Raw genomic sequence first — 26,647 nt, forward strand, 5'->3', positions numbered from 1 at the left:
CACTAGGTTTTTCTTTCAGTGTAATCTTCCCCAATATTATAGCAAAAATTGGAAATTGAGGGACATTTTTTGGCGGATCTGTTTTGAGAGGACCAATAAATTCGTTAATAGTGAGTATATTTATCCAAACTCCATACTATTTATCGTTTTTGGGGACAATTTTTTTTATATGTTCAATAAATGCTGGAAAATATCCTAAACCAATTATCTTTCAATATCGTTTAGTATTCGTATATTCAGGGTAATTCAATTTTTTTTCTTTTTTGCCAAATTAAACCAAGATTATTTCCATATGAATAGTGGATTTGTGAGCTTAACAATTTATATGAAAGTCAGCCAAAGAACCAACCCACATGAAAGAATATACCGGGTATTTGCTAATAAGGTCATTTTAACGACCATTTTGAAGAAGGCTTTTGAAAATCCGGTAACATCAACTTATCAGTGAGAAGAATGTGTAGCTTTAGACATTGAACGTACTCAGAACAAGTTCTTGAGTAGCAAAAAAGTTTGAAAATTGTCTTAAACAATTGTTAATGGAATATTACTACAGGAATAAGTAAAGTTGATGATAGAAAAGGTGAAGTCATCTTGTTTTTCATGCAATTTAGTTGTTGGTTGGACTTTATCACCTTTAGTCAGTAAAACATCTAAATGTGACACACTATGTGCAATGCCAATATGATGTCTTTTATTCTAAGTTCACTGGGATTTATCTAGAAGCTTTCTGTAGAGATTTTAGAATTGGTATATTAACGTATTTACGCCATCATTTGTTTAAGAATTAGACAATTATGATTATTTGCACACATGCGAACTTTATTTGTGTCATCATGTGAGATATCTTCATGTATATGATTGTATGTTAACTTGCATTTTGACATAAATAAGTTGCATTTAGCATGTTAACTTATACACCATTACTTGAATGTTGACATATTAACTAAATCTTGTAACTTAATTTGCATACTGACTAAAGAAGTTTTATGTTCACTTTATTATCTCGCATGTTGACATTTAAAATAATATCCTTGTTGAATTCAATATTGTAACATTATTAAATTGCAACAAATGTGAGTGATTTCTTAAAACTCATACAGACTCATACAAACACACACCCTACACCCACATATTCCTACATTGTAGATACGAAAACAAAAAGAAATTCAAATCTTCTTTATTGTTAACCCAGAATTATGTAACAAAATTTTGAAAAAACCTGACGTGTGATGAATTATTTTACTTATAATTGTAAATGCACAGACATCATATACAATGCTTAATTTGATAACTTGATTAGAATACAAAAATAACGAACTGATTAATGTTGTTTTGTAACTAGATTTAAAATTCATGTTTTAAGGATATGACTGTCAAATAAATGAATTAATTAAAGTCGGTTTTTCGCAGGATAATGTTTAGGAGTGGCAACTGATAAACTTTTCAATTATTTTCTCTCAAAAATGAATTTTATCGTGTTTGGAATACTTGTTTTAACTTTTCCAACATTTTTATCTTTCCGATGGGCTAACAGATGCACCATTCATCCGAAGGGGTATGTATGTTGTTCTACTTCCCGTTTCTTCATGCCGACAATTTCCAAATGATATTATGCAACATGCACATGAATGTTTGTTGTATTTTGTACTGTTGAATAAATATTAAGTCTGTGAATGAACCTTTAGTGTGGATACTTTTCTAAGTATCTTTCACATACATTCTCCAAAATCTCACTCACAAACATCAGATTTCTGTATGCTAGACATCTCACATTGTGGCAGATATCGTATATTCTGGAAATTATGTTTGTGGAAGGCAGGAGGGTGGGAGGGGGGGGTTCAGTCAGCTTCTAATACGTTTTAATTATTATTCTGGAGGTTCTATTAAAGATAAAGATAAAATATTTCTCAAATAAGAAGAGGAAAACGAGGTAACCTTCGTGATTCTTGGAATGAGGATATCTTCATAGTCTCCAAAATTTAGATATAATTCCAGGAAAACTGTACAAAGGTCAATGCCCATCTCTAACTTTTGATTCACGTCTCCTATATACAGGTGATGTTTTGAAACTTTAAGTATTATTTAATTACTGTTGGTTTATTTTCCTCATAACTGGGTGTACTAAACAATTAATTTGTCAATGTAATAAACTACTTTATTCGAAAATTACATTAACAACTGGAAGCACTTTCAGCAGTTTGCCAATTTTGAAGAAAAAAAAAATTCCAACCTTAAACTGGTGTTTGTGCTGATAAAAAAAGTAGCCTACGGCATTTCAGTAATTCACAATGTAGCCCCCCCCCCCCGAAAAAAAATCCCTTACAAATCCTGTCAAAAGGGAAGAACAGATTAGAAATCTGAAATTAAAAAATACTCTTGAACACCAGTTAAATCCGGTCATCTCTATGGGGGTGTACTGAAACTGCTTCCTAAATTTGCATAAATTGATTATCTTCACGTCCTCGTAAGAAAGGTTTAAAATACGTATTTTAAAAATGTAAGGAAGAAGAGAGAAAACAAGAAATTCAAAGTAAATAAAATTATTATCAGAAAATTATGCTTTATTTTTCCTATTTGTATAATATTTTGAAGATTTATTCCTGATGGAGAACATCGTGAATACCAAGTTCCAGACAACTGTACAGAGGGTGCCATCTACTGGAAATATCCAAAAGAGTACATCATTGTCAATTTCACATTAGAAAGCCCTGGTAACTTCTTGGTTTGCCTTAGAGAAAGCATTGGAGGCAACATGTTCAGCTTTTATGATATCACAGGAGAAATACGACTAAGCATTCCAAAGGGTTTGTATGGAGAATTTGATTTGAATATCCGCAAAAGAAATTTGCAAGGAAAATAAGGTTATTCTTACTTATTTTCAAACGATATCGCAAAGGATGAATTAATCTCTTTTGTTTTACAGGCACATGGCCATGCATAAACTCTCAGACTGGGAATGCCTCTGTTGAGATTCATGCTCCAGAAATGCTACCTTATTTGGGAGCTATTAAATATTCAATTCAATTCTAAAATATTTGCTTTATAAAAAGAAATGCAGATTAAGGTATTCTTGTAACGTATTTTGTTGTAACGTGCATTGCATTTTAAGAAATGTATATTAATTCTTTGCACCTCCTTCTTTAAGAAGTGATGGGGTTTCGAAAGAAGTTGAATGAAAGATGGTAATGACTAGATGCTATGGCGTAAAAGAAGTCGAACATGAGTTATCGTTCATATATCGAGTTATCGTTCATAAGATGTGTAATACGTCATCACTAGAGAACTATTCACTCGTACATGGAATATTCCACATGTGTTAAGATAAACAGAAATAAAATAAATATTCTTTAATCATATTTATTCGATTAGTAGTTTATATTTATTTCATATGTAATTTACAATGGGGTTATTATATATGAATCCCTATGCCGAAAATTGGAAATGTCAGTATATATAAACAATTTATCAATATAAATTAATCATCAAACATGGATTAATTATAGATAATCGTGGATTGATTTTAATGAAAAATAAAAGGAGTTGAGGTATAGTACTTGATATATTTTCTTTCTATATATTTATTTGTATTTCGGATAATGCAGTTTGGTTGTTATTTGTATTGCGAATGGAGAATGCACAGGGGGGGGGGGAGGGGTATTACCAACTGGAGACAGGCATCTATCGTTAAATGTGGTCATGTAAGAAACGAAAACCAAAGGTGTTTAAATGCTGCCTTAAGATCCTTGCTCCAATTTTTCACTCATGGGAACACTAACAATTGCCGTTGGAAAGCTGCTCGACACCCTGGGTCATTGAGCAGTAAGGGACCTTTTTCGTGCCAGCACCAACAGCGACAGGGAGGGGTGGAGCGGTTGTTTGACAGAGTTAAGGAGCCAACAACCACACTAAAATTATTGAATTATTAAATCTTATGCATATATTGTCAAGAAAATGGGGCCCTGGTCCCCTCCACAGTGAGGGACCTTTTTCGTGCCAGCACCAACTGCGACAAGGGACCTCGGTTTATACGGTCTCATTTGAGGACCGGTCTCCACGTCCTTCAGAGGGATTCAAACCTGCAACACAAGGATTATCTCCTTAATCCGCGACTTTAAAGCAGACTTTCTTACTACTATTTCACACGGCGACGCAGATTTCAGTGGCGAATCCAGGAATCTTGAAAAGAGAAAAGGGGGAGGGGGGGGGTGCTGTTGTTTACCAGAGTTAAGAGTTTATCAGTGTTAAAATATACAGAAATATAATAAATATTTGTTGTTAATATTTATTAAATTGGTAAATTACATTTTATTAAAAATTATTGAATTATTAAATCATATGTATATATTCGACAGAAAAGCGGGCCGGGGTGGGGGAGGGGGGTGTACTACCTGTAAACTAATCCGCCAGTGTAATTGAATGACTATTATACTGAGTTTGTGAGATAGAAATAATTATTTTGTTATTTTAATTAGAAACTTATACCTATACAACAACCATTTGTAAGAAATCTGGTATTGTTTCACATGAATATCCAGGTTAGAGATAAGACTTAATTTCTCACAAAACTCAAGTTTTTTTTTTCCCCGAGGCATATCCTAACGCAATAGAGCAAGGGATACGTAAGTCTACAAAACCTACATTTTTCGCTATTCGGCAGTTACTACTTTTCTGGGTCTGGTATACCTGACCCTCACACTAGGTAATTCGAGTGATTTTTTTTCCATGTGATCCAGAGTACAAACATATGACATTAAGCTTACTTTATTAATATTTCTTCACTTAGGGCAGTGATGTTTGTATAATACTTGTTGTAAAATATGTTTTAAAAATTAAAAAAAAATTAATAAAACTAATTATAAAGTCCAAATTACTAGATTTCACTTCTTATCTAATGACCATGTATTGAAGGGCAGCCCCGCGAGAATTCCAAAGCATTTAAGTTATAATGTGTAGCGACCATTTTACGTACCTAATAAATGAATGGTCTGATAGTTTAAATCTTGATAGAATTTTGAAGATGGTATCAAATAATGCTTCACTGAGAATTGTACAAAACTTTGATTTTTTCAATTCAATTCAATTAATTAATTGCACCTTGAATTTTACATTAATTGAAGTTCTATGGGCTGCACATGTTTTATTTAAGATATTGTAAAAAGTTATTTGATTTTCAAACAAATATCTTTGTAAATATTTGAATAAACTATATCTTTATTAAGTTATATACAAAAAATAATGACTCCTTTACCGCAGACACTTTGAGAAATAATAAATTTTCTTCTTTTCATCAAATGCAGATAACTCTTCATAAACGTTTAAGGTGGAATGTCACACCAACTTTTTATTTTATAGATCTTTGAGTCATCCTTTTTAAACAATGGTTTCAGCATGAAAGGCTGATATTAGCTCTTGATTATTTATATTACTTTTTTGGAGTTTGACCCATTTGTCATGAAAATTTTAAACTTTTACTTTGGCCATATCTTTTGAACAGTAGATGCCAAGACATTTATACTTCACATATGTAATCTTTTTTGAAAGACCTTTCATTGGATACCAACAGCCTTGATCCTTTGACGTTGACCTTGTAGATTTCCGTACTTGTGAAGAAACTTTAACCTTGGCTATAACTTTTGAACGGTAGGGGATAGGACTTTCATACTTCATATACATGATCCTTGTGAGAAGTTACTTCATTGGATACCAAGGACTTTGACCCTTTGACCTTTGAGATTGACCTACTTTAAAAAAGAAAACCTTGACCATAACTTTTAAAGTATTATGGCTAGTGCTTTCATACTCCACATATTTAATCCTTGTAAGAAGTTACTTCATTGGCTACCAAGAACATTGAGCCTTTGACCTTGACGTTGGAGTTTGACAGACTTTTTAAAAAAATAACCTTGTTCATAACTTCTGACCGGTTAGGGCTAGCGCTTTCATACTCTATATAAGAATTCTATGTGGCAAGACCTTTCATTTTGATACCAATTACATTGACATTTTGGCCTTGACCTTAGAGATTTTTGTACTTATTAAAAAAAAAAACTTTAACGTTTGCGTACTTTCAAATTTCACAATTGATTTCCTTTGAGAATACCTTATTTTTGGTACCTATTAATTAAATTTGCATTTAAGAAAAGTTTAATCTTTACTATGTCGCCATACATCAGTGTTACACAAACACATCTTGTTTATTAGGTATTCATATGATGCATTCATTTACAGCAAATTGTTTTAAAAGAAAGCATCTAATTTGAATGTAAATAATCATAATCCTACATGTCATTCATTGCTGCTGATTTATTTCAGATTGAAATTATTACCATGATCTTAAAAGGGTTTTCCTACCTACCTGTAGCTTGTACTAGCTAAAAATTCGACATCGAACTCGGCAAGTTCTTCCCTTTTACGGAGATTTAAAAAATAAGTATAACCTGAAGATATTTCTCAGATCTCAGAGCTTTTCTCACCTACCTGTACTTTGTACCAGATAAAAACGCGGCAAAATATTCGTCATATTCCTACCTGTGTTTCATAGATGCTGATTTATTTTATGCTGAAATTCTTACCCTGGTCTTATTAGGCAACTCCTTATCTGTTACGGAGATTCAAGAGATAAGTTTAACATGAAGATATGTCCCTTATCTCAGAGCTTTCTTTCACCTACCTGTACCTTGTACCAGATAAGAATACGACAAGATATTTGTCATATTCTTACCCGTCTTTCATAGATGCTGATTTATTTAATGTTAAAATTCTTACCCAGGTCGTATTAGGCAACTCCTTACCTGTTATGGAGATTCAAAAGATAGGTTTAACATGAAGATATGTCCCTGATCTCAGAGCTTTCTCTCACCAACCTGTACCTTGTACCAGAATAGAATACAGTAAAATATTTGTCATAATCCTACCTGCCATCCATAGTTGCTGATTTATTTAATGCTGAAATTCTTACCCTGGTCTTACTAGGCAACTCCTTACCTGTTATGGAGATTCAAGAGATAAGTTTAACATGAAGATATGACCCTTATCTCAGAGCTTTCTTTCACCTACCTGTACCTTGTACCAGATAAGAATACGACAAAATATTTGTCATATTCTTACCCGTCTTTCATAGATGCTGATTTATTTTATACTGAAATTCTTACCCTGACCTTACTAGGCAACTCCTAGCCTTTTATGGAGATTCAAAAGATAAGTTTAACATGAAGATATGTCCCTGATATCAGAGCTTTCTCTCACCTACCTGTACCTTGTAACAAATAAGAATACGACAAAATATGCGTTATATTCTTACCTGTCTTTCATAGATGCTGATTTATTTAATGCTGAAATTCTTACCCAGGTCGTACTAGGCAACTCCTTACCTGTTATGAAGATTCAAAAGATAGGTTTTTACATGAAGATATGTCCCTTATCTCAGAGCTTTCTCTCACCTACCTGTACCTTGTACCAGATAAGAATACGACAAAATATTTGTCATATTCTTACCCGTCTTTCATAGATGCTGATTTATTTAATGTTAAAATTCTTACCCAGGTCGTATTAGGCAACTCCTTACCTGTTATGGAGATTCAAAAGATAGGTTTAACATGAAGATATGTCCCTGATCTCAGAGCTTTCTCTCACCTACCTGTACCTTGTACCAGAATAGAATACAGTAAAATATTTGTCATAATCCTACCTGCCATCCATAGTTGCTGATTTATTTAATGCTGAAATTCTTACCCTGGTCTTACTAGGCAACTCCTTACCTGTTATGGAGATTCAAGAGATAAGTTTAACATGAAGATATGACCCTTATCTCAGAGCTTTCTTTCACCTACCTGTACCTTGTACCAGATAAGAATACGACAAAATATTTGTCATATTCTTACCCGTCTTTCATAGATGCTGATTTATTTTATACTGAAATTCTTACCCTGACCTTACTAGGCAACTCCTAGCCTTTTATGGAGATTCAAAAGATAAGTTTAACATGAAGATATGTCCCTGATATCAGAGCTTTCTCTCACCTACCTGTACCTTGTACCAAATAAGAATACGACAAAATATGCGTTATATTCTTACCCGTCTTTCATAGATGCTGATTTATTTAATGCTGAAATTCTTACCCTGGTCTTACTAGACAACTCCTTACCTGTTATGGGGATTCAAAAGAAAGGTTTAACATGAAGATATGTCCCTGATCTCAGAGCTTTCTCTCACCTACCTGTACCTTGTACCAGATAAGAATACGACAAAATATTTGTCATATTCTAACCTGTCTTCCATAGATACTGATTTACTTTATGCTGAAATTCTTACCCAGGTCTTACTAGGCAACTCCTTACCTGTTATGAAGATTCAAAAGATAAGTTTTACATGAAGATATGTCCCTTATCTCAGAGCTTTCTCTCACCTACCTGTACCTTGTACCAGATAAGAATACGACAAAATATTCGTCATATTCCTTCCTGTCTTTCATAGATGCTGAGGAATTTCATGCTGAAATTCTTACCCCGGTTTTACTAGGCTACTCCTTACCTGTTATGTTGATTCAAAAGACATGTTTCACATGAAGATATGTCCCTTATCTCAGAGCTTTCTCTCACCTACCTGTACCTTGTACCAGATAAGAATACGACAAAATATTTGTCATATTCTTACCCGTCTTTCATAGATGCTGATTTATTTTATACTGAAATTCTTACCCTGACCTTACTAGGCAACCCCTAGCCTTTTATGGAGATTCAAAAGATAAGTTCAACATGAAGATATGTCCCTGATCTCAGAGCTTTCTCTCACCTACCTGTACCTTGTACCAGATAAGAATAGGACAAAAAATTTGTCATATTCTTACCTGTCTTTCACAGGTGCTGATTTATTTAATGTTGAAATTCTTACCCAGGTCTTCCTAGGCAACTCCTTACCTGTTATGGAGATTCAAAAGATAGGTTTAACATGAATATATTTTCCTTTATCTCAGAATTTTCTCTCACCTACGTGTACCTTGTACCAGATAAGAATACAGTAAAATATTCGTCGTAATCCTACCTGTCATTCATAGATGCTGATTTATTTTATACTGAAATTCTTACCCTGATCTTACTAGGCAACTCCTAACATTTTATGGAGATTCAAAAGATACGTTTCACATGAAGATATGTCCCTGATCTCAGAGCTTTCTCCCACCTACATGTACCTTGTACCAGATAAGAATACGGCAACATATTTTTCTTATTCCTACCTGTCTTTCATAGATGCTGAAATTTTTTATACTGAAATTCTTAGCCAGGTCTTACTAGGCAACTCCTTGCCTGGATTTACCTTTTCATTTTTTAATTGTTATAATTATTATTAAATTAAATAACTTATTTATTCATTAGGAAATTTATTTGTCTGTTTATTTATGAATGCATCCTTTTCTTCATTGATTAATTATTCTAATGAGTAATTAATTCTTCCATTATTAATTAATTAATTATGGGTTTTGCATTATTTCTAATAATCAAGTAAATGTTCGATTTACTGATAAATAATTTATTTATTTATTTATAATATTTATTTCTTTTTATTATTATTCTTTTAAGATTAATTAAATAATTTATTTATTATTTTAATTATTTTTTTATTTATTTTGTTATTTAATTATCTTTTTTTTTATTTATTCATTTATTTATACACTTATTTATTTATTATTTATTCATTCCTTCATTTATACTTTTTTTGTTATAGACAGGTTCTGTTTATGTATTGCTAGGTTTTAAGTTCCCATCACCAGGGTTTGTATTCCCACCACCAGGGTCTATATACCCATCACCAGGGTGAATATTTCCTATCACCAGGGTTTGTATATCCTTCACCCGAGTCTGTATACTCATCACCAGGGTTTGTATACCTGTCACAAGGGTCTGAATACCCATCATCAGGGTCTGTATTATCTATCACCAGCTTCTGTATAACCATCATCAGGGTTTGTATTATCTATCACCAAGGTCGGTATATCCATCACCAGGGTCTATATACCCATCACCAGAGTCTGTATTACCAATCACCTTTGTCGGTATACCCATCACCAAGGTCTGTATTACCCATCACCAGGGTCTGTATTACCAATCACCAGGGTCTGTATACCCATCACCAGGGTCTGTATACCCATCACCAGGGTCTATATATCCATAACCAGGGTTTGTATACCCATCACCAGGGTCTATATACCCATCATTAGGGTCTATAGTATTTATCACTAGGGTTTGTATAGCCATCACTAGGGTCTGTATTATTACCCATCACCAGGGTCTGTATTACCCATCACCAGGGTCTGTATTACCAATCACCAGGGTCTGTATACCCATCACCAGGGTCTGTATTACCAATCACCAGGGTCTGTATACCCATCACCAGGGTCTGTATTACCCATCACCAGGGTCTGTATTACCCATCACCAGGGTCTGTATACCCATAACCAGGGTTTGTATACCCATCACCAGGGTCTATATACCCATCATTAGGGTCTATAGTATTTATCACTAGGGTTTGTATAGCCATCACTAGGGTCTGTATACCCATCACCAGGGTCTGTATTACCCATCACCAGGGTCTGTATTACCCATCACCAGGGTTTGTATTATCTTTCACCAGGGTCTGTATACCCATCACCAGGGTCTGTATACCCTATATACCCATCACCAGGGTCTGTATTACCCATCACCAGGGTCTGTATTACCCATCACCAGGGTCTGTATTACCAATCACCAGGGTCTGTATACCCATCACCAGGGTCTGTATACCCATCACCAGGGTCTGTATTACCCATCACCAGGGTCTGTATACCCATCACCAGGGTCTGTATACCCATCACCAGGGTCTGTATTACCCATCACCAGGGTCTGTAATACCCATCACCAGGGTCTGTAATACCCATCACCAGAGTTTGTATACCACTCTACAGGTTCTATATATCCTTCACTAGAGTCATTACCGCTATTATTTCCAATCATCATTCAAGGTTTGTATATTTATATCTAGGATAAAATTATTAACTGTCACATACCAGGGTATTACCTGTCACATACCAGGGTCTACAAACTTATTACCAGTCTCTGTATATTGATCACTTTTATCTGTATTAACAATGGTGTATCAGAAAGAGTCTGTATTTGCAAGGATTTGGTTTTTAATATAACCAAGAGTATGTGCATCGCAGAGGGCCTGTCAAGGGTCTCAGTATCAACAAGGGTCTATGACTCTATGTATCACGCAGGGTCTTTGTCACCAAGGGTCTATGTATCATAAAAAGTATGTATATTATCAATGCCCTGTGTTTCACCAACGGTATGTGTATCACCAAGGGACTGTGTCACGAAGGTTATGTGTATCACCAAGTGCTTGTTTGTATCACCTAGGGTCTATTTGTCACCAAGGGTCAATGTATTACCAAGAGTCTCTGTATTACCAAGAGTCTGTGTGTCACCAAGGGTCAATGTATCACCAAGGGTCTCTGTATTAGCAAGGGTCTATGTATCACCGAGAGTCTGTGTATCACCAAGATTCTGTTTATCTCCAAGGGCCTTTGTATCACCAAGGGTCTATGTATCACCTAAGGTATATGTATCACCTTGGGTCTGTGTATCAAAAAGGGTTTGTGTATCACCTGAGGTCTTTGTATCACCACGGATCTGTATACCACCAAGGGTTTTCTTCTAGGGTCTATGTATCACTAGGGTCTATGGAACACCTAGGGTCAATGTATCACCAAGGGCCTATGGAACACCTAGGATTTATGTATCACCTAGGGTCTATGTATTACCTTGGGTCTGTGTATCACCTAGGTTCTGTGTATCACAAAGGGTCTATGTATCACAAAGGATCTGTGTATCACCTAGGGTCTGTGTATCACCAAGGGTCTATGTATCACCAAGGGTCTGTGTATCAACAAAGGTTTGTGTACTTTTTGTCCATCAGCAATGATCATTAACCTGTCAGAAGAGTGTGTATAATACTTGATATCGCGATAACTTAACTTAGCGGAACTCTTTCGCGAAGGAGGTAGGAATCGTCTGTTGGGTGGGGGCAATGTGCTTTTCAATACAATGCAAGATCGATCATTGTAGCATTTATAAGGATAGATAAGTAAAACATCCTGGTGGAATACCTCGCTAAACAATCGCTGAACCAGCCTAATATATTTTTGAGAGGAGCCAATCCTAAATTGTCACATTTATAACGATATTTTTAATTAAGCGGACTCTTCTCGTTAAATTTTCTTTGAAAATCGTCACATTTTTAAGCAGATAAAATATTCTAAACTTTCCATATTTGACAATCTACTATTTGGAGTTCAATATCTGGCAAAACATCGTGATTTCGACATTAAATTGTTCGAATCATTCGATTGTCACTACTGTAAACAATGTCATTTGCCCCCAGAAATGTAGACTTTTCTCGACTCCCAAGCAAAAGAGCGGTAGTAAGTTAGATAACTGCGAGGTACTCATTGGTAGTCGCGATATAACGTATTATAACATAAGTCTGAAAAGTCATATTAAGGATTTTCCCTCTTGCGGGGTCGAAGTACCTTATTTTCTGCAGGGTGTCCAAAATTTTTTGCATTATCAAAATGAAATCCAATTAATTTTAAGGATGTCTTTGGGTGTGTTCAGTTAAAAGGTTAATTAACATCTTGTAGAATAGGCCTGATCGAATTGTATAATGAACTATAATGATTTTCTTGAGATTAAAATTTATTGATTTAAAGTTATTATTTTATGTTGTCATTTTAGCATACTTTTTTTATTTTGTAGTTGAATCCTTTTAAGGGGGAAGCAAAGGACATTGAACTTTATATTGATAGACAAAGATTTTTTAGTTATGTGGAGATATTTTAACATTGTAAATTTCAGTCATTATGTATCTTGATTCATCTATAAATGGAAAGAAATCATAAAATTCCATCATGTTGTAATTTTTGAATGGGATGCAGTCGTCTATGGCAAAGTTCATTGGTCAAATCTTTTCACATGAAGATGTAAAAGACCTGTCTCATCAGGTGCAAAGCTTTGGCCAAGATTAAAGTTTTGTTAAGGTCAAATGTCAAGGTCAAAGATCATATGCAAAATAAATTGGACTCCTAATAGTTTTGTCACGGGTATTACACAGGTGAATTATGCTTTGATCAGGGCACTAGTAATTCTTAGCCGGCCTTGTTGCTGAAAGAACAACTGCTGGCTATTGTCAGCTTGTTTGAGACAGGAAAGGGTTGACACCGGCCACAATCGCCCAATTAAAATTACGTATAAAATTGTTATTCTTACCCTTAGCCGCTTTTGATTTATAATAAGTGTATGAAAATTAAACTTTATCATAAGATAAAAAATAAAGTATTTAAAAACGGTTTGAAATAGATAATTCATTTGTTGAATATGAGAGTCCAATCTTCTCAAAAGTATAGGGAGTCGACCTTTCGATGAATTTGTTCAAAAGTTAAATGATGCGTTTAGAAAACAGGGGGAAGGGGACAACCCTCCCCCTCATGTAACGTGCCTTGTCAATACGTTAGGTGCCTCTTAACATCTATGTGCAACATACACATAGATATTTCATGTTACTTTTTATAAATGTGGGTAAGGGTTTTTTTGTTATAAATATAACTCATGTATGTACAAGTGAAATCTGAATTTTTAAAATTTTATTTCCGTCAAATGTTCCAAATATTCAACTATCATTCGAGTAGAGTAATCGAGTAGTGGACTAAGGTATAAACAAATATTTTGTTAATGAAATTTATCTCAATTTATCCAAAAGAGGAATCAAAATACATCATGATTCACATTAACAATGTAAAGATATTTCCACAATCCACATAAATAAAACTCTTTGCCCATCGTTTTAAGTTAATTTGAATGTCCTTTGCATCCTTTTTAACAGGCTTACACTGCAATATAAAAAGTAAATAAGATCATTATTAGAAATATAAGATCAATACATACCCTGAGTGAACTTATCCTAGTTGATACAGACTCCAGGTGATATACAAACCCTTAAAGCTTGGTGATACACAAACCCTAGGTGATACACAAACCCTAGGTGATACACAGACCTTTGGTGATACAAAGACCACTGGTGATACACAGACCCTAGGTGATACACAGACCCTAGATGATACACATACCCTTGGTGATACATAGACCCTAGTTGATACACAGACCCTAGGTCATACATATACCCTTGGTGATAAAAAGACCCTTGACAATACATAAACCACTGGTGATACATAGACACTTGGTGATACATACACCCCTGGTAGAACACAGACCCTTTATGATAAACATACCCTCGGTGATACACATAATCTTGGTGATACACATAATCTTTGTGATACATAGACCCTTGGAGATACATTTACCCTTGATGATACACATAATCTTGGTGATACACATAATCATGGTGATACATAGACCCTTGGAGATACATTTACCCTTGGTGATACAGACCCTGGGTGATGAATAGGCCCTTGGTGGTACATGGACCCTTTGTGATACACATACAGTACCCCTGGTGATAGAAACCCTTGTTGAAACACATACCCCTGGTTATTGACAGACACTTTATGATGCACATACCCTTGGTAATAAATATACCCTTGGTGATACATAGACCCTTATTGATACATAGATTGTTGATAGACACTTTTGGTGGTAGCACACAGACCCTTAATGATATACATACCCTTGGTGATACCGTAATATTAGTGAAACACAAGACCTTAGTGATAAAGACTCTGCGAGATACATAGAGCAATTGACCCTTCTTGATACTGAGAGCCTTGATGATTGACGGACCCTCTGCGATGCACATACTCCTGGTGATATCAAAACTAAACCTATGTAAATACAGACTGTTGGTGATAGACCCTTGTTCAAACCGAGAAATAAGTGATCGGTATACAGACCCTGATGATGGGTATACAGACTCTGGTGAAGTGTTTACAAACCCTGGTGATAGGTAATATTCACCCTGGTGATGGGTATATAGACCCTGGTGATATGTATATAGACCCTGATGATGGGTATACAAACCCTGGTGATGGGAACATAAACCCTAGCAATACATAAACAGAACCTGTCTATATCAAAAAAACTATAAATGAAGGAATAAATAAATAATAAATAAAAATAAATAAATAAAACAAAAGAATGTAAATAAGTAAATAACAAAATAAATAAAAAATAATTAAAATAATAAATAAATTATTTAATTAATCTTAAAAGAATAATAATAAAAAGGAATAAGTACTATAAATAAATAAATGAATTATTTATCAGTAAATCGAACATTTACTTGATTATTAAAATAATGCAAAAACCATAATTAATTCATTAATAAATGAAAGAATTAATTACTCATTAGAATAATTAATTAATGAAGAAAAGGATGTATTCATAAATAAACAGACAAATAAATTTTCTAATGAATAAATAAGTTATTTAATTTAATGACAATTATAACAATTAAAAAATGAGAAGGTAAATCCAGGCAAAAAGTTGCCTAGTAAGACCTGGGTAAGAATTTCAGTATAAAAAATTTCAGCATCTATGAAAGACAGGTAGGAATAAGAAAAATATGTTGCCGTATTCTTATCTGGTACAAGATACAGGTAGGTGGGAGAAAGCTCTGAGATCAAGGACATATCTTCATGTGAAACATATCTTTTGAATCCCCATAACAGGTAAGGAGTTGTCTAGTGAGACCAGGGTAAGAATTTCAGCATTAAATAAATCAGCATCTATGAAAGACGGGTAAGAATATAACGAATATTTTGTCGTATTCTTATTTGTTACAAGGTACAGGTAGGTGAGAGAAAGCTCTGAGATAAGGGACATATCTTCATGTAAAAACTTATCTTTTGAATCTTCATAACAGGAAAGGAGTTGCCTAGTACGACCTGGGTAAGAATTTCAGCATAAAGTAAATCAGTATCTATGAAAGACAGGTTAGAATATGACAAATATTTTGTCGTATTCTTATCTGGTACAAGGTACAGGTAGGTGAGAGAAAGCTCTGATATCAGGGACATATCTTCATGTTAAACTTATCTTTTGAAACTCCATAAAAGGCTAAGAGTTGCCTAGTAAGGTCAGGGTAAGAATTTCAGTATAAAATAAATTAGCGTCTATGAAAGACGGGTGGGAATATGACAAATATTTTGTCGTATTCTTATCTGGTACAAGGTACAGGTAGGTGAGAGAAAGCTCTGAGATAAGGGACATATCTTCATGTTAAACTTATCTTTTGAATCTCCATAACAGATAAGGAGTTGCCTAGTAAGATCAGGGTAAGAATTTCAGCATAAAATAAATCAGCAACTATGAATGACAGGTAAGAATATGACAAATATTTTGTCGTATTCTTATCTGGTACAAGGTACAGGTAGGTGAGAGAAAGCTCTGATATCAGGGACATATCTTCATGTTAAACTTATCTTTTGAATCTCCATAAAAGGCTAGGAGTTGCCTAGTAAGATCAGGGTAAGAATTTCAGTATAAAATAAATCAGAATCTATGAAAGACGGGTAAAATAATGACGAATATTTTGTCATATTCTTATCTGGTACAAGGTACAGTTAGGAGAGAGAAAGCTCTGAGATAAGGGACATATCTTCATGTTAAACTTATCTCTTGAATCTCCATAACAGGTAAGGAGTTGCCTAGTAAGACCAGGGTAAGAATTTCAGCATTAAATAAATCAGCAACTATGGATGGCAGGTAGGATTATGACAAATATTTTACTGTATTCTATTCTGGTACAAGGTACAGGTTGGTGAGAGAAAGCTCTGAGATCAGGGACATATCTTCATGTTAAACCTATCTTTTGAATCTCCATAACAGGTAAGGAGTTGCCTAATACGACCTGGGTAAGAATTTTAACATTAAATAAATCAGCATCTATGAAAGACGGGTAAGAATATGACAAATATTTTGTCGTATTCTTATCTGGTACAAGGTACAGGTAGGTGAGAGAAAGCTCTGAGATAAGGGACATATCTTCATGTTATACCTATCTTTTGAATCTTCATAACAGGTAAGGAGTTGCCTAGTACGACGTGGGTAAGAATTGCAGCATAAAATAAATCAGTATCTATGAAAGACAGGTAAGAATATGACAAATATTTTGTCGTATTCTTATCTGGTACAAGGTACAGGTAGGTGAGAGAAAGCTCTGATATCAGGGACATATCTTCATGTTAAACTTATCTTTTGAAACTCCATAAAAGGCTAAGAGTTGCCTAGTAAGGTCAGGGTAAGAATTTCAGTATAAAATAAATCAGCGTCTATGAAAGACGGGTGGGAATATGACAAATATTTTGTCGTATTCTTATCTGGTACAAGGTACAGGTAGGTGAGAGAAAGCTCTGAGATCAGGGACATATCTTCATGTTAAACCTTTCTTTTGAATCCCCATAACAGGTAAGGAGTTGTCTAGTAAGACCAGGGTAAGAATTTCAGCATTAAATAAATCAGCATCTATGAAAGACGGGTAAGAATATAACGCATATTTTGTCGTATTCTTATTTGTTACAAGGTACAGGTAGGTGAGAGAAAGCTCTGATATCAGGGACATATCTTCATGTTAAACTTATCTTTTGAATCTCCATAAAAGGCTAGGAGTTGCCTAGTAAGGTCAGGGTAAGAATTTCAGTATAAAATAAATCAGCGTCTATGAAAGACGGGTAAGAATATGACAAATATTTTGTCGTATTCTTATCTGGTACAAGGTACAGGTAGGTGAAAGAAAGCTCTGAGATAAGGGTCATATCTTCATGTTAAAATTATCTCTTGCATCTCCATAACAGGTAAGGAGTTGCCTAGTAAGACCAGGGTAAGAATTTCAGCATTAAATAAATCAGCAACTATGGATGACAGGTAGGATTATGACAAATATTTTACTGTATTCTATTCTGGTACAAGGTACAGGTTGGTGAGAGAAAGCTCTGAGATCAGGGACATATCTTCATGTTAAACCTATCTTTTGAATCTCCATAACAGGTAAGGAGTTGCCTAATACGACCTGGGTAAGAATTTTAACATTAAATAAATCAGCATCTATGAAAGACGGGTAAGAATATGACAAGTATATTGTTGTATTCTTATCTGGTACAAGGTACAGGTAGGTGAGAGAAAGCTCTGAGATAAGGGACATATCTTCATGTTAAACTTATCTCTTGAATCTCCGTAACAGATAAGGAGTTGCCTAATAAGACCAGGGTAAGAATTTCAGCATAAAATAAATCAGCATCTATGAAACACAGGTAGGAATATGACGAATATTTTGCCGCGTTTTTATCTGGTACAAAGTACAGGTAGGTGAGAAAAGCTCTGAGATCTGAGAAATATCTTCAGGTTATACTTATTTTTTAAATCTCCGTAAAAGGGAAGAACTTGCCGAGTTCGATGTCGAATTTTTAGCTAGTACAAGCTACAGGTAGGTAGGAAAACCCTTTTAAGATCATGGTAATAATTTCAATCTGAAATAAATCAGCAGCAATGAATGACATGTAGGATTATGATTATTTACATTCAAATTAGATGCTTTCTTTTAAAACAATTTGCTGTAAATGAATGCATCATATGAATACCTAATAAACAAGATGTGTTTGTGTAACACTGATGTATGGCGACATAGTAAAGATTAAACTTTTCTTAAATGCAAATTTAATTAATAGGTACCAAAAATAAGGTATTCTCAAAGGAAATCAATTGTGAAATTTGAAAGTACGCAAACGTTAAAGTTTTTTTTTTAATAAGTACAAAAATCTCTAAGGTCAAGGCCAAAATGTCAATGTAATTGGTATCAAAATGAAAGGTCTTGCCACATAGAATTCTTATATAGAGTATGAAAGCGCTAGCCCTAACCGGTCAGAAGTTATGAACAAGGTTATTTTTTTAAAAAGTCTGTCAAACTCCAACGTCAAGGTCAAAGGCTCAATGTTCTTGGTATCCAATGAAGTAACTTCTTACAAGGATTAAATATGTTGAGTATGAAAGCACTAGCCATAATACTTTAAAAGTTATGGTCAAGGTTTTCTTTTTTAAAGTAGGTCAATCTCAAAGGTCAAAGGGTCAAAGTCCTTGGTATCCAATGAAGTAACTTCTCACAAGGATCATGTATATGAAGTATGAAAGTCCTATCCCCTACCGTTCAAAAGTTATAGCCAAGGTTAAAGTTTCTTCACAAGTACGGAAATCTACAAGGTCAACGTCAAAGGATCAAGGCTGTTGGTATCCAATGAAAGGTCTTTCAAAAAAGATTACATATGTGAAGTATAAATGTCTTGGCATCTACTGTTCAAAAGATATGGCCAAAGTAAAAGTTTAAAATTTTCATGACAAATGGGTCAAACTCCAAAAAAGTAATATAAATAATCAAGAGCTAATATCAGCCTTTCATGCTGAAACCATTGTTTAAAAAGGATGACTCAAAGATCTATAAAATAAAAAGTTGGTGTGACATTCCACCTTAAACGTTTATGAAGAGTTATCTGCATTTGATGAAAAGAAGAAAATTTATTATTTCTCAAAGTGTCTGCGGTAAAGGAGTCATTATTTTTTGTATATAACTTAATAAAGATATAGTTTATTCAAATATTTACAAAGATATTTGTTTGAAAATCAAATAACTTTTTACAATATCTTAAATAAAACATGTGCAGCCCATAGAACTTCAATTAATGTAAAATTCAAGGTGCAATTAATTAATTGAATTGAATTGAAAAAATCAAAGTTTTGTACAATTCTCAGTGAAGCATTATTTGATACCATCTTCAAAATTCTATCAAGATTTAAACTATCAGACCATTCATTTATTAGGTACGTAAAATGGTCGCTACACATTATAACTTAAATGCTTCGGAATTCTCGCGGGGCTGCCCTTCAATACATGGTCATTAGATAAGAAGTGAAATCTAGTAATTTGGACTTTATAATTAGTTTTATTAATTTTTTTTTAATTTTTAAAACATATTTTACAACAAGTATTATACAAACATCACTGCCCTAAGTGAAGAAATATTAATAAAGTAAGCTTAATGTCATATGTTTGTACTTTGGATCACATGAAAAAAAAAATTCACTCGAATTACCTAGTGTGAAATACCAGGTATACCAGACCCAGAAAAGTAGTAACTGCCGAATAGCGAAAAATGTAGGTTTTGTAGACTTACGTATCCCTTGCTCTATTGCGTTAGGATATGCCTCGGGGAAAAAAAACTTGAGTTTTGTGAGAAATTAAGTCTTATCTCTAACCTGGATATTCATGTGAAACAATACCAGATTTCTTACAAATGGTTGTTGTATAGGTATAAGTTTCTAATTAAAATCACAAAATAATTATTTCTATCTCACAAACTCAGTATAATAGTCATTCAATTACACTGGCGGATTAGTTTACAGGTAGTACACCCCCCCCCCCCCACCCCGGCCCGCTTTTCTGTCGAATATATACATATGATTTAATAATTCAATAATTTTTAATAAAATGTAATTTACCAATTTAATAAATATTAACAACAAATATTTATTATATTTCTGTATATTTTAACACTGATAAACTCTTAACTCTGGTAAACAACAGCACCCTCCCCTCCCCCTTTTCCCTTTTCAAGATTCCTGGATTCGCCACTGAAATCTGCGTCGCCGTGTGAAATAGTAGTAAGAAAGTCTGCTTTAAAGTCGCGGATTAAGGAGATAATCCTTGTGTTGCAGGTTTGAATCCCTCTGAAGGACGTGGAGACCGGTCCTCCAATGAGACCGTATAAACCGAGGTCCCTTGTCGCAGTTGGTGCTGGCACGAAAAAGGTCCCTCACTGTGGAGGGGACCAGGGCCCCATTTTCTTGACAATATATGCATAAGATTTAATAATTCAATAATTTTAGTGTGGTTGTTGGCTCCTTAACTCTGTCAAACAACCGCTCCACCCCTCCCTGTCGCTGTTGGTGCTGGCACGAAAAAGGTCCCTCACTGCTCAATGACCCAGGGTGTCGAGCAGCTTTCCAACGGCAATTGTTAGTGTTCCCATGAGTGAAAAATTGGAGCAAGGATCTTAAGGCAGCATTTAAACACCTTTGGTTTTCGTTTCTTACATGACCACATTTAACGATAGATGCCTGTCTCCAGTTGGTAATACCCCCCCCCCCCCCCCTGTGCATTCTCCATTCGCAATACACATAACAACCAAACTGCATTAACCGAAATACAAATAAATATATAGAAAGAAAATATATCAAGTACTATACCTCAACTCTTTTTATTTTTCATTAAAATCAATCCACGATTATCTATAATTAATCCATGTTTGATGATTAATTTATATTGATAAATTGTTTATATATACTGACATTTCCAATTTTCGGCATAGGGATTTATATATAATAACCCCATTGTAAATTACATATGAAATAAATATAAACTACTAATCGAATAAATATGATTAAAGAATATTTATTTTATTTCTGTTTATCTTAACACATGTGGAATATTCCATGTACGAGTGAATAGGTCTCTAGTGATGACGTATTACGCATCTTATGAACGATAACTCGATATATGAACGATAACTCATGTTCGACTTCTTTTACGCCATAGCATCTAGTCATTACCAAAAAGACCCCATGCGGAGCACCTGTAATTATACATGCAGTAGCTTAAAGAAAAAATGTGTTAGTGATCTCTTGTATATTTTTATTAAACTGTTATATTCTTTTTATTTAAAAAAAAAATGCTGTCTAATTTTATGAATTAAATATTTATTTATTTAAACAAATTAAATACGTCCAAATTCGATATAAGATACCTATTGGCCAAACGCTCAACTGAGTCAATATGGCCTTTCAGTTCTTCATCTCATTAGCAGATACTTTCCCTTAAATATCCTTATGGAATAATTTGATCATATATTTTGGCACCATCCTTTCCCAAAGTGTCATGAACGTCTCCATATCAGTGAAATATTCTGGAGCGGGACGTAAAACAGTATACAATCAATCAAAGTGTCATGATATGAAAAGACTAGACTAAACACTACCTGATGATGCTTTTTTTTAATATAAATATGATCAATCATGGCGATGGTGTTCTTGAGAAGGTTCTCAAAGATTTTTTCTGTAGGTTCCTATGTTAAACTTTGATCACCAGTTGTAGATCCAGGCTTGGGGTCATGATTTTAAAAAAAAATTTAATCTACACTACCTTAAAGTGCTTTCATATGAAGTTGAAAAAAATATTTTGCTCTGCTGTTCTGTAAAAGAAAATCTGTAAAGCCTTCTTTTTTCTTTTTGAAAAGCCGTGGCCCTACCCTAACACCGGGGTTGCCATTTGAATAAGTTTGAATCTAAACTATGCAGCAAAGTTTTTATATAAAATTTATATTTTTGGCTCCGTTGTTTTCACATTTTTAAAAATTTCATTTATTCTTACTTCTATCTTTTTACTCAAGAATGCTCTGAGTCAAGCTTGGTGAAAAAATATCTTTTTATTGGTAGCCTGTGTATTACGTCATGAATTGCATCGATTCTCGATTATTTCTATAAAAAAGAAAGAAAGAAAGAAAGAAAATGGTATACTGTTTTCAATATTTTGCAAAGCCCAAACCTTTGATCTGAAATGATCAATTGTATAATAATATAACTGTTTCAATAGATTATAATTAATTTTTTGATCGAGGAATGGGTTCATATTTTTTAATTCTTTGCTGAAGGTACTCATACATGTATACATGATTGCCAATTAAAAAAAATGCAATGAAAAATTTATGTAACGAAGAGCCCTTAAGCTAATGGATTTAATCATGAGAATGGCATACACAAACCTCTAACACACCAGATGTGGGTTCAGATGCCATATAGGAGTGAACATCCCCTGCCGACCGGCCACATCCGTCATGTGTCCTTGTCATGATTTGGAAAAACGGAAATATCCGTAGCTACATGTACATGTAATTCGAAATTATGACGCTACATGAAACTGTTGATATTCTTGTTTCAACAACTTTTATGTCAATCTTACCTTATTTAAGAAATCGTTCATACGTAGAGCATGCGCTTGCGTACCGAATCAACGAAGATACCCCGTATGCAGGTAATTAGAGTATATTACTATACATGTATGAGATGTTGACGATTTGTAAGTTGTCAGCAGGTGCAGTTTGAATCAGGTATTGACTGACTTTTTTCGTACTGATTGTTGGTTTATTGTTTGTGCGCGGAGCTGGCGACGAATTTTTCCGTAATTTGCAGATCATGACGAGGAGCACACGGCGGGTGTGACCGGTCGGTGGGGGATGCTCACTCCTCCATGGCACCTGATCCCACCTCTTATGTTCTGGAGGTCTGTGTTTGCTCTGCTCCTATTTTGTAATGTTTTATGGACTTTTGATCTTGAATACTGTTCGTTATCTCCATATGTTTCATTGAAATTATCACGTTTATAAGTTTGTTGCAAGGTTACCATTATCATCTTGTTAAGTAAAATATACAAATATGAAACAGATGAGGTATATTTTATCTAATGCTCACTGGTAATTATCGTGTATGAATGGATTTAACTATTGTTAATTGATATGACGTCTTCTATATACATGTATCTTAATGTCGAGTTGAAGGCTACATGTACAGCAAGTGATTTCTTATCACATGTAAACACACCTTGTATAAATTCTGCTAAATACGCATAAAACGGGTGGGTATCATTACCGCTACATTTTCGAAATTTTCATTTACCGCTACTTAGTCATTACCGCTACAAAAAGTTACATTACCGTTACATATAAAAGTTTACATTAGCGCTACATTGCTTCTTTCATTAGCCAAACACTTACATGTATGCCTGTACAGATTGATCTAAAGTACAACATATATATGCATAAGACCTGTTTCCCTTGAAATACACAATCCCACATTCTCACGCGCCCACAGATAGATACAAATGCTGGATTTGAATTACATTTTCTTGATGGGCGACTAGTTTGCAGTTTTAGGATAGGTCTGTTTCCAAGTAATTGCAAGCCCTATCAGATCAAATCGCATAAATTTTGCATTTTGGGATGTAAGCTTCTAGAATGTTAGTTATTGTGGGACTTTGCCTTACTTACTTAAAGACAACATTTGTTGAGGTGAGTTCTGTACTTTCTGATTACCTATGTTTTATTATAAAATGCTATCAAATTAATCTATTAAAAAATGAACTAAATGAATGAAAAAAAAAATCTTGCAGAAAGCTATAAAATAATTTTAAAATCATATTTTTTTTTAGAAAAGCTTTAATATCATGCTACATAAAAAATTTACATTATGAAGTTTCGACTTTCCCTTGATTACAGCATACTGCATCACGTGCATTATACACTGTGTTAGATGGATAGTTAAAAATGATGAAAACAAGACGTGTTTGTGAAAAACTGATGACCCTGTACGTCAAGGCTTCTAAAAGGCATGTCAAGCTCCTAACACCAAGGTCAAAAGTGTTGGTACCCAAAGAAAGATCTTGTTACAAGAAATACACCTGTGATAATATAATAATATTTATACCCACTGAAAAGTCTTTTCACAATTAATACACGTGTGAAGTATGAAAGTCCTAGCTCCTATTGTTAAAAGGTTATATATGGCAAAGGTAAAAGTGTGGTATTTTTTCTAAAAGTTGGTCAAACTTCATGGTCAAGGTCAAGGGGTCAAATTTGGTGGTACCAAAAGAAAGGTCTTTTAACAAGGAATACCCCTTTGAAATATGAAAGCCATAGCCTCACTCACTCAAAACTTATCGGCAAGGTTGAAATTTTTGCCGACACACACAGACAGACAGACGATCGGACCGGACAAAAACTTTACCAAAGAAAATTCGTTTACGGGAGCCTAACAATGTATGAAAGAGATAAAAGATGTCGAGGGAAAGCTCAATATTTTTAACCTTTACTCGGTACTCATTTACATTAAGCTGTGAGGAATCTTTTTTTCGATCCAACACTTATTGTTACACAGGACCTCGGTTTATACGGTCTCATCCGAGGGACCGGTCTCCACGTCCCAAAGTGGGAATCGAACCCTTGACGTAAGGATCGACTCCTTACACTCCAACTCTACAGCAGACGCATTTACCACTGCGCCACGCGAACGACGACTTGGTTTTGTAGATAATTATGATAAGGTATATATGATAAGAATTTACAGGAATGTTAACAGAGAATTTGGGTCAATATGAACTCAATCGTGTTTGGAATACTCGTGCTTACACTTCCAAATGTGTTTTCCTTCCTTTTTGGAGATAGATGCACAATACTTCCACAGGGGTATGTAGATTTAATCTTTTTGATAAATGATATTATCCCGTACAGGTCCCCTTACTGAAGTTAATTAGATTAGATTTGTTCTATTGCTAAGTGGAATGTTTGGATATTAAGGATTCTTATCTTTGTAACATTAGATATCAATAATACAGGAGGATTATTTATTTTTTTTTTTTAAATATGATCTTTGAGATTAAAACTTTTAAACCTGCTCTCACAAAAATCCTCAATTTTGGTGAATTCTCTAGTTATTATATTCAAAACAATGTTTTAAGTTGGTAGAGTGATAGACAGGTATTGTAAGACTTCTGTTGATGAATTCAAAAATCAATGATTAGTAAATATTGTAAAAATAAACCATAATATACTAGCAACCAGGGCATGTGGAACATTGCAATATTCGATCTTAGCATTTTTTATTGAAAAATTTTACTTTTGTATTGTGAACATTGTTCGACAAGACTGTTGTTTATAAAATAGTGTTTTGTTTTAAGATTTATTCCTGATGGAGACCATCGTGAGTACCAAGCTCCAGACGGGTGTAAAAATGGGACCATAGACTGGAACTACCCAAAAGAGTACATTATAGTGAAGTTTAAGAGAGAAAGTCATGACAAGTTTTCTGTCTGCATTGGCGAAAATATAGGTGGTGACATGTTCGCTCTTTATGACGTCACCGGACAAGGACGACATGCAATTCCAGCAGGTATGAAATGAATCGTGTCCATAACCCTTCTCTTATTCTTTCTTTATAGTTTTGTTTTCTTTTTTGCTTAGGTCAGCATCAGGTCTATTTTTGATTTAATACTAACTGAAATAATATATAATTGGGAAGATTATCAAAAATGCATATCTAATGGATACTTATCTCATGAATAACTACATGTGTACATTCTGAATGTCTTTCATATATTCTGAGCAAAATTGGGGTTTTTTTGTTATAGGCACCTGGCCCTGTATCGATTCTCAACATGGGAGTATTTCAATAGAAATTCATGCTCCAGAAATGCAGACATATATGGGAGCAGTTGATTATTCTATGGAACGCCATCACTGCCTTATAGCATACAACTATGCATTTATTATGTCAGTTTATGATTACGTGATGTGAACATATTTTTACGTTATATCCATTTTTTATGAGATGATGTAAATATATCTTAACATGATGTCAATGCTGCATTACATGAAGTAAATAACTCCTTTCATTATGTCAGCACTTCATAACTTGAAGTAAAAAATTCATTATGTGAAGTGATAATGTGTTTACATTGTGTTAAAACTTTATTACGTGAAATGAATGCTTCTTTACATCATTTCATTTCTTTA

General features: G+C 34.2%; 2 protein-coding genes across 2 annotated transcripts; both read left to right on the top strand.

The window, feature by feature from the left end:
• Positions 1–1,390: 1,390 nt before the first annotated feature.
• On the top strand, positions 1,391–3,053 carry LOC134277333 (meteorin-like protein). The gene is made up of 3 exons (XM_062759665.1): positions 1,391–1,555; positions 2,593–2,804; positions 2,924–3,053. The coding sequence occupies exons 1-3, from the start codon at positions 1,464–1,466 to the stop codon at positions 3,028–3,030; spliced, it is 411 nt and encodes a 136-aa protein (XP_062615649.1). The 5' UTR covers positions 1,391–1,463; the 3' UTR covers positions 3,031–3,053.
• Positions 3,054–25,229: 22,176 nt separating this feature from the next.
• Positions 25,230–26,373, top strand: LOC134277332 (uncharacterized; the record flags this gene model as incomplete). The annotated part of the gene is made up of 3 exons (XM_062759664.1): positions 25,230–25,321; positions 25,813–26,024; positions 26,263–26,373. Coding segments are annotated over exons 1-3 (415 nt in total), but the record flags the coding sequence as incomplete, so codon positions are not given.
• Positions 26,374–26,647: the final 274 nt, after the last annotated feature.

The sequence above is a fragment of the Saccostrea cucullata genome, unplaced genomic scaffold (genome assembly GCF_032062105.1).
Source record: "Saccostrea cucullata isolate Sc308-1 unplaced genomic scaffold, CSIRO_AGI_Scuc_v1 ctg6489, whole genome shotgun sequence".
In the NCBI taxonomy this organism is placed as follows: Eukaryota; Metazoa; Mollusca; class Bivalvia; order Ostreida; family Ostreidae; genus Saccostrea; species Saccostrea cuccullata.

Excerpts from the sequence above, each read along its gene's own strand:
- LOC134277333 (XM_062759665.1), top strand. The coding sequence starts at position 1,464 with ATGAATTTTATCGTGTTTGGAATACTTGTTTTAACTTTTCCAACATTT. Across the intron at positions 1,556-2,592 it reads TGCACCATTCATCCGAAGGG|ATTTATTCCTGATGGAGAAC; the intron begins GTATGTATGTTG and ends AATATTTTGAAG. Across the intron at positions 2,805-2,923 it reads ACGACTAAGCATTCCAAAGG|GCACATGGCCATGCATAAAC; the intron begins GTTTGTATGGAG and ends TTTGTTTTACAG.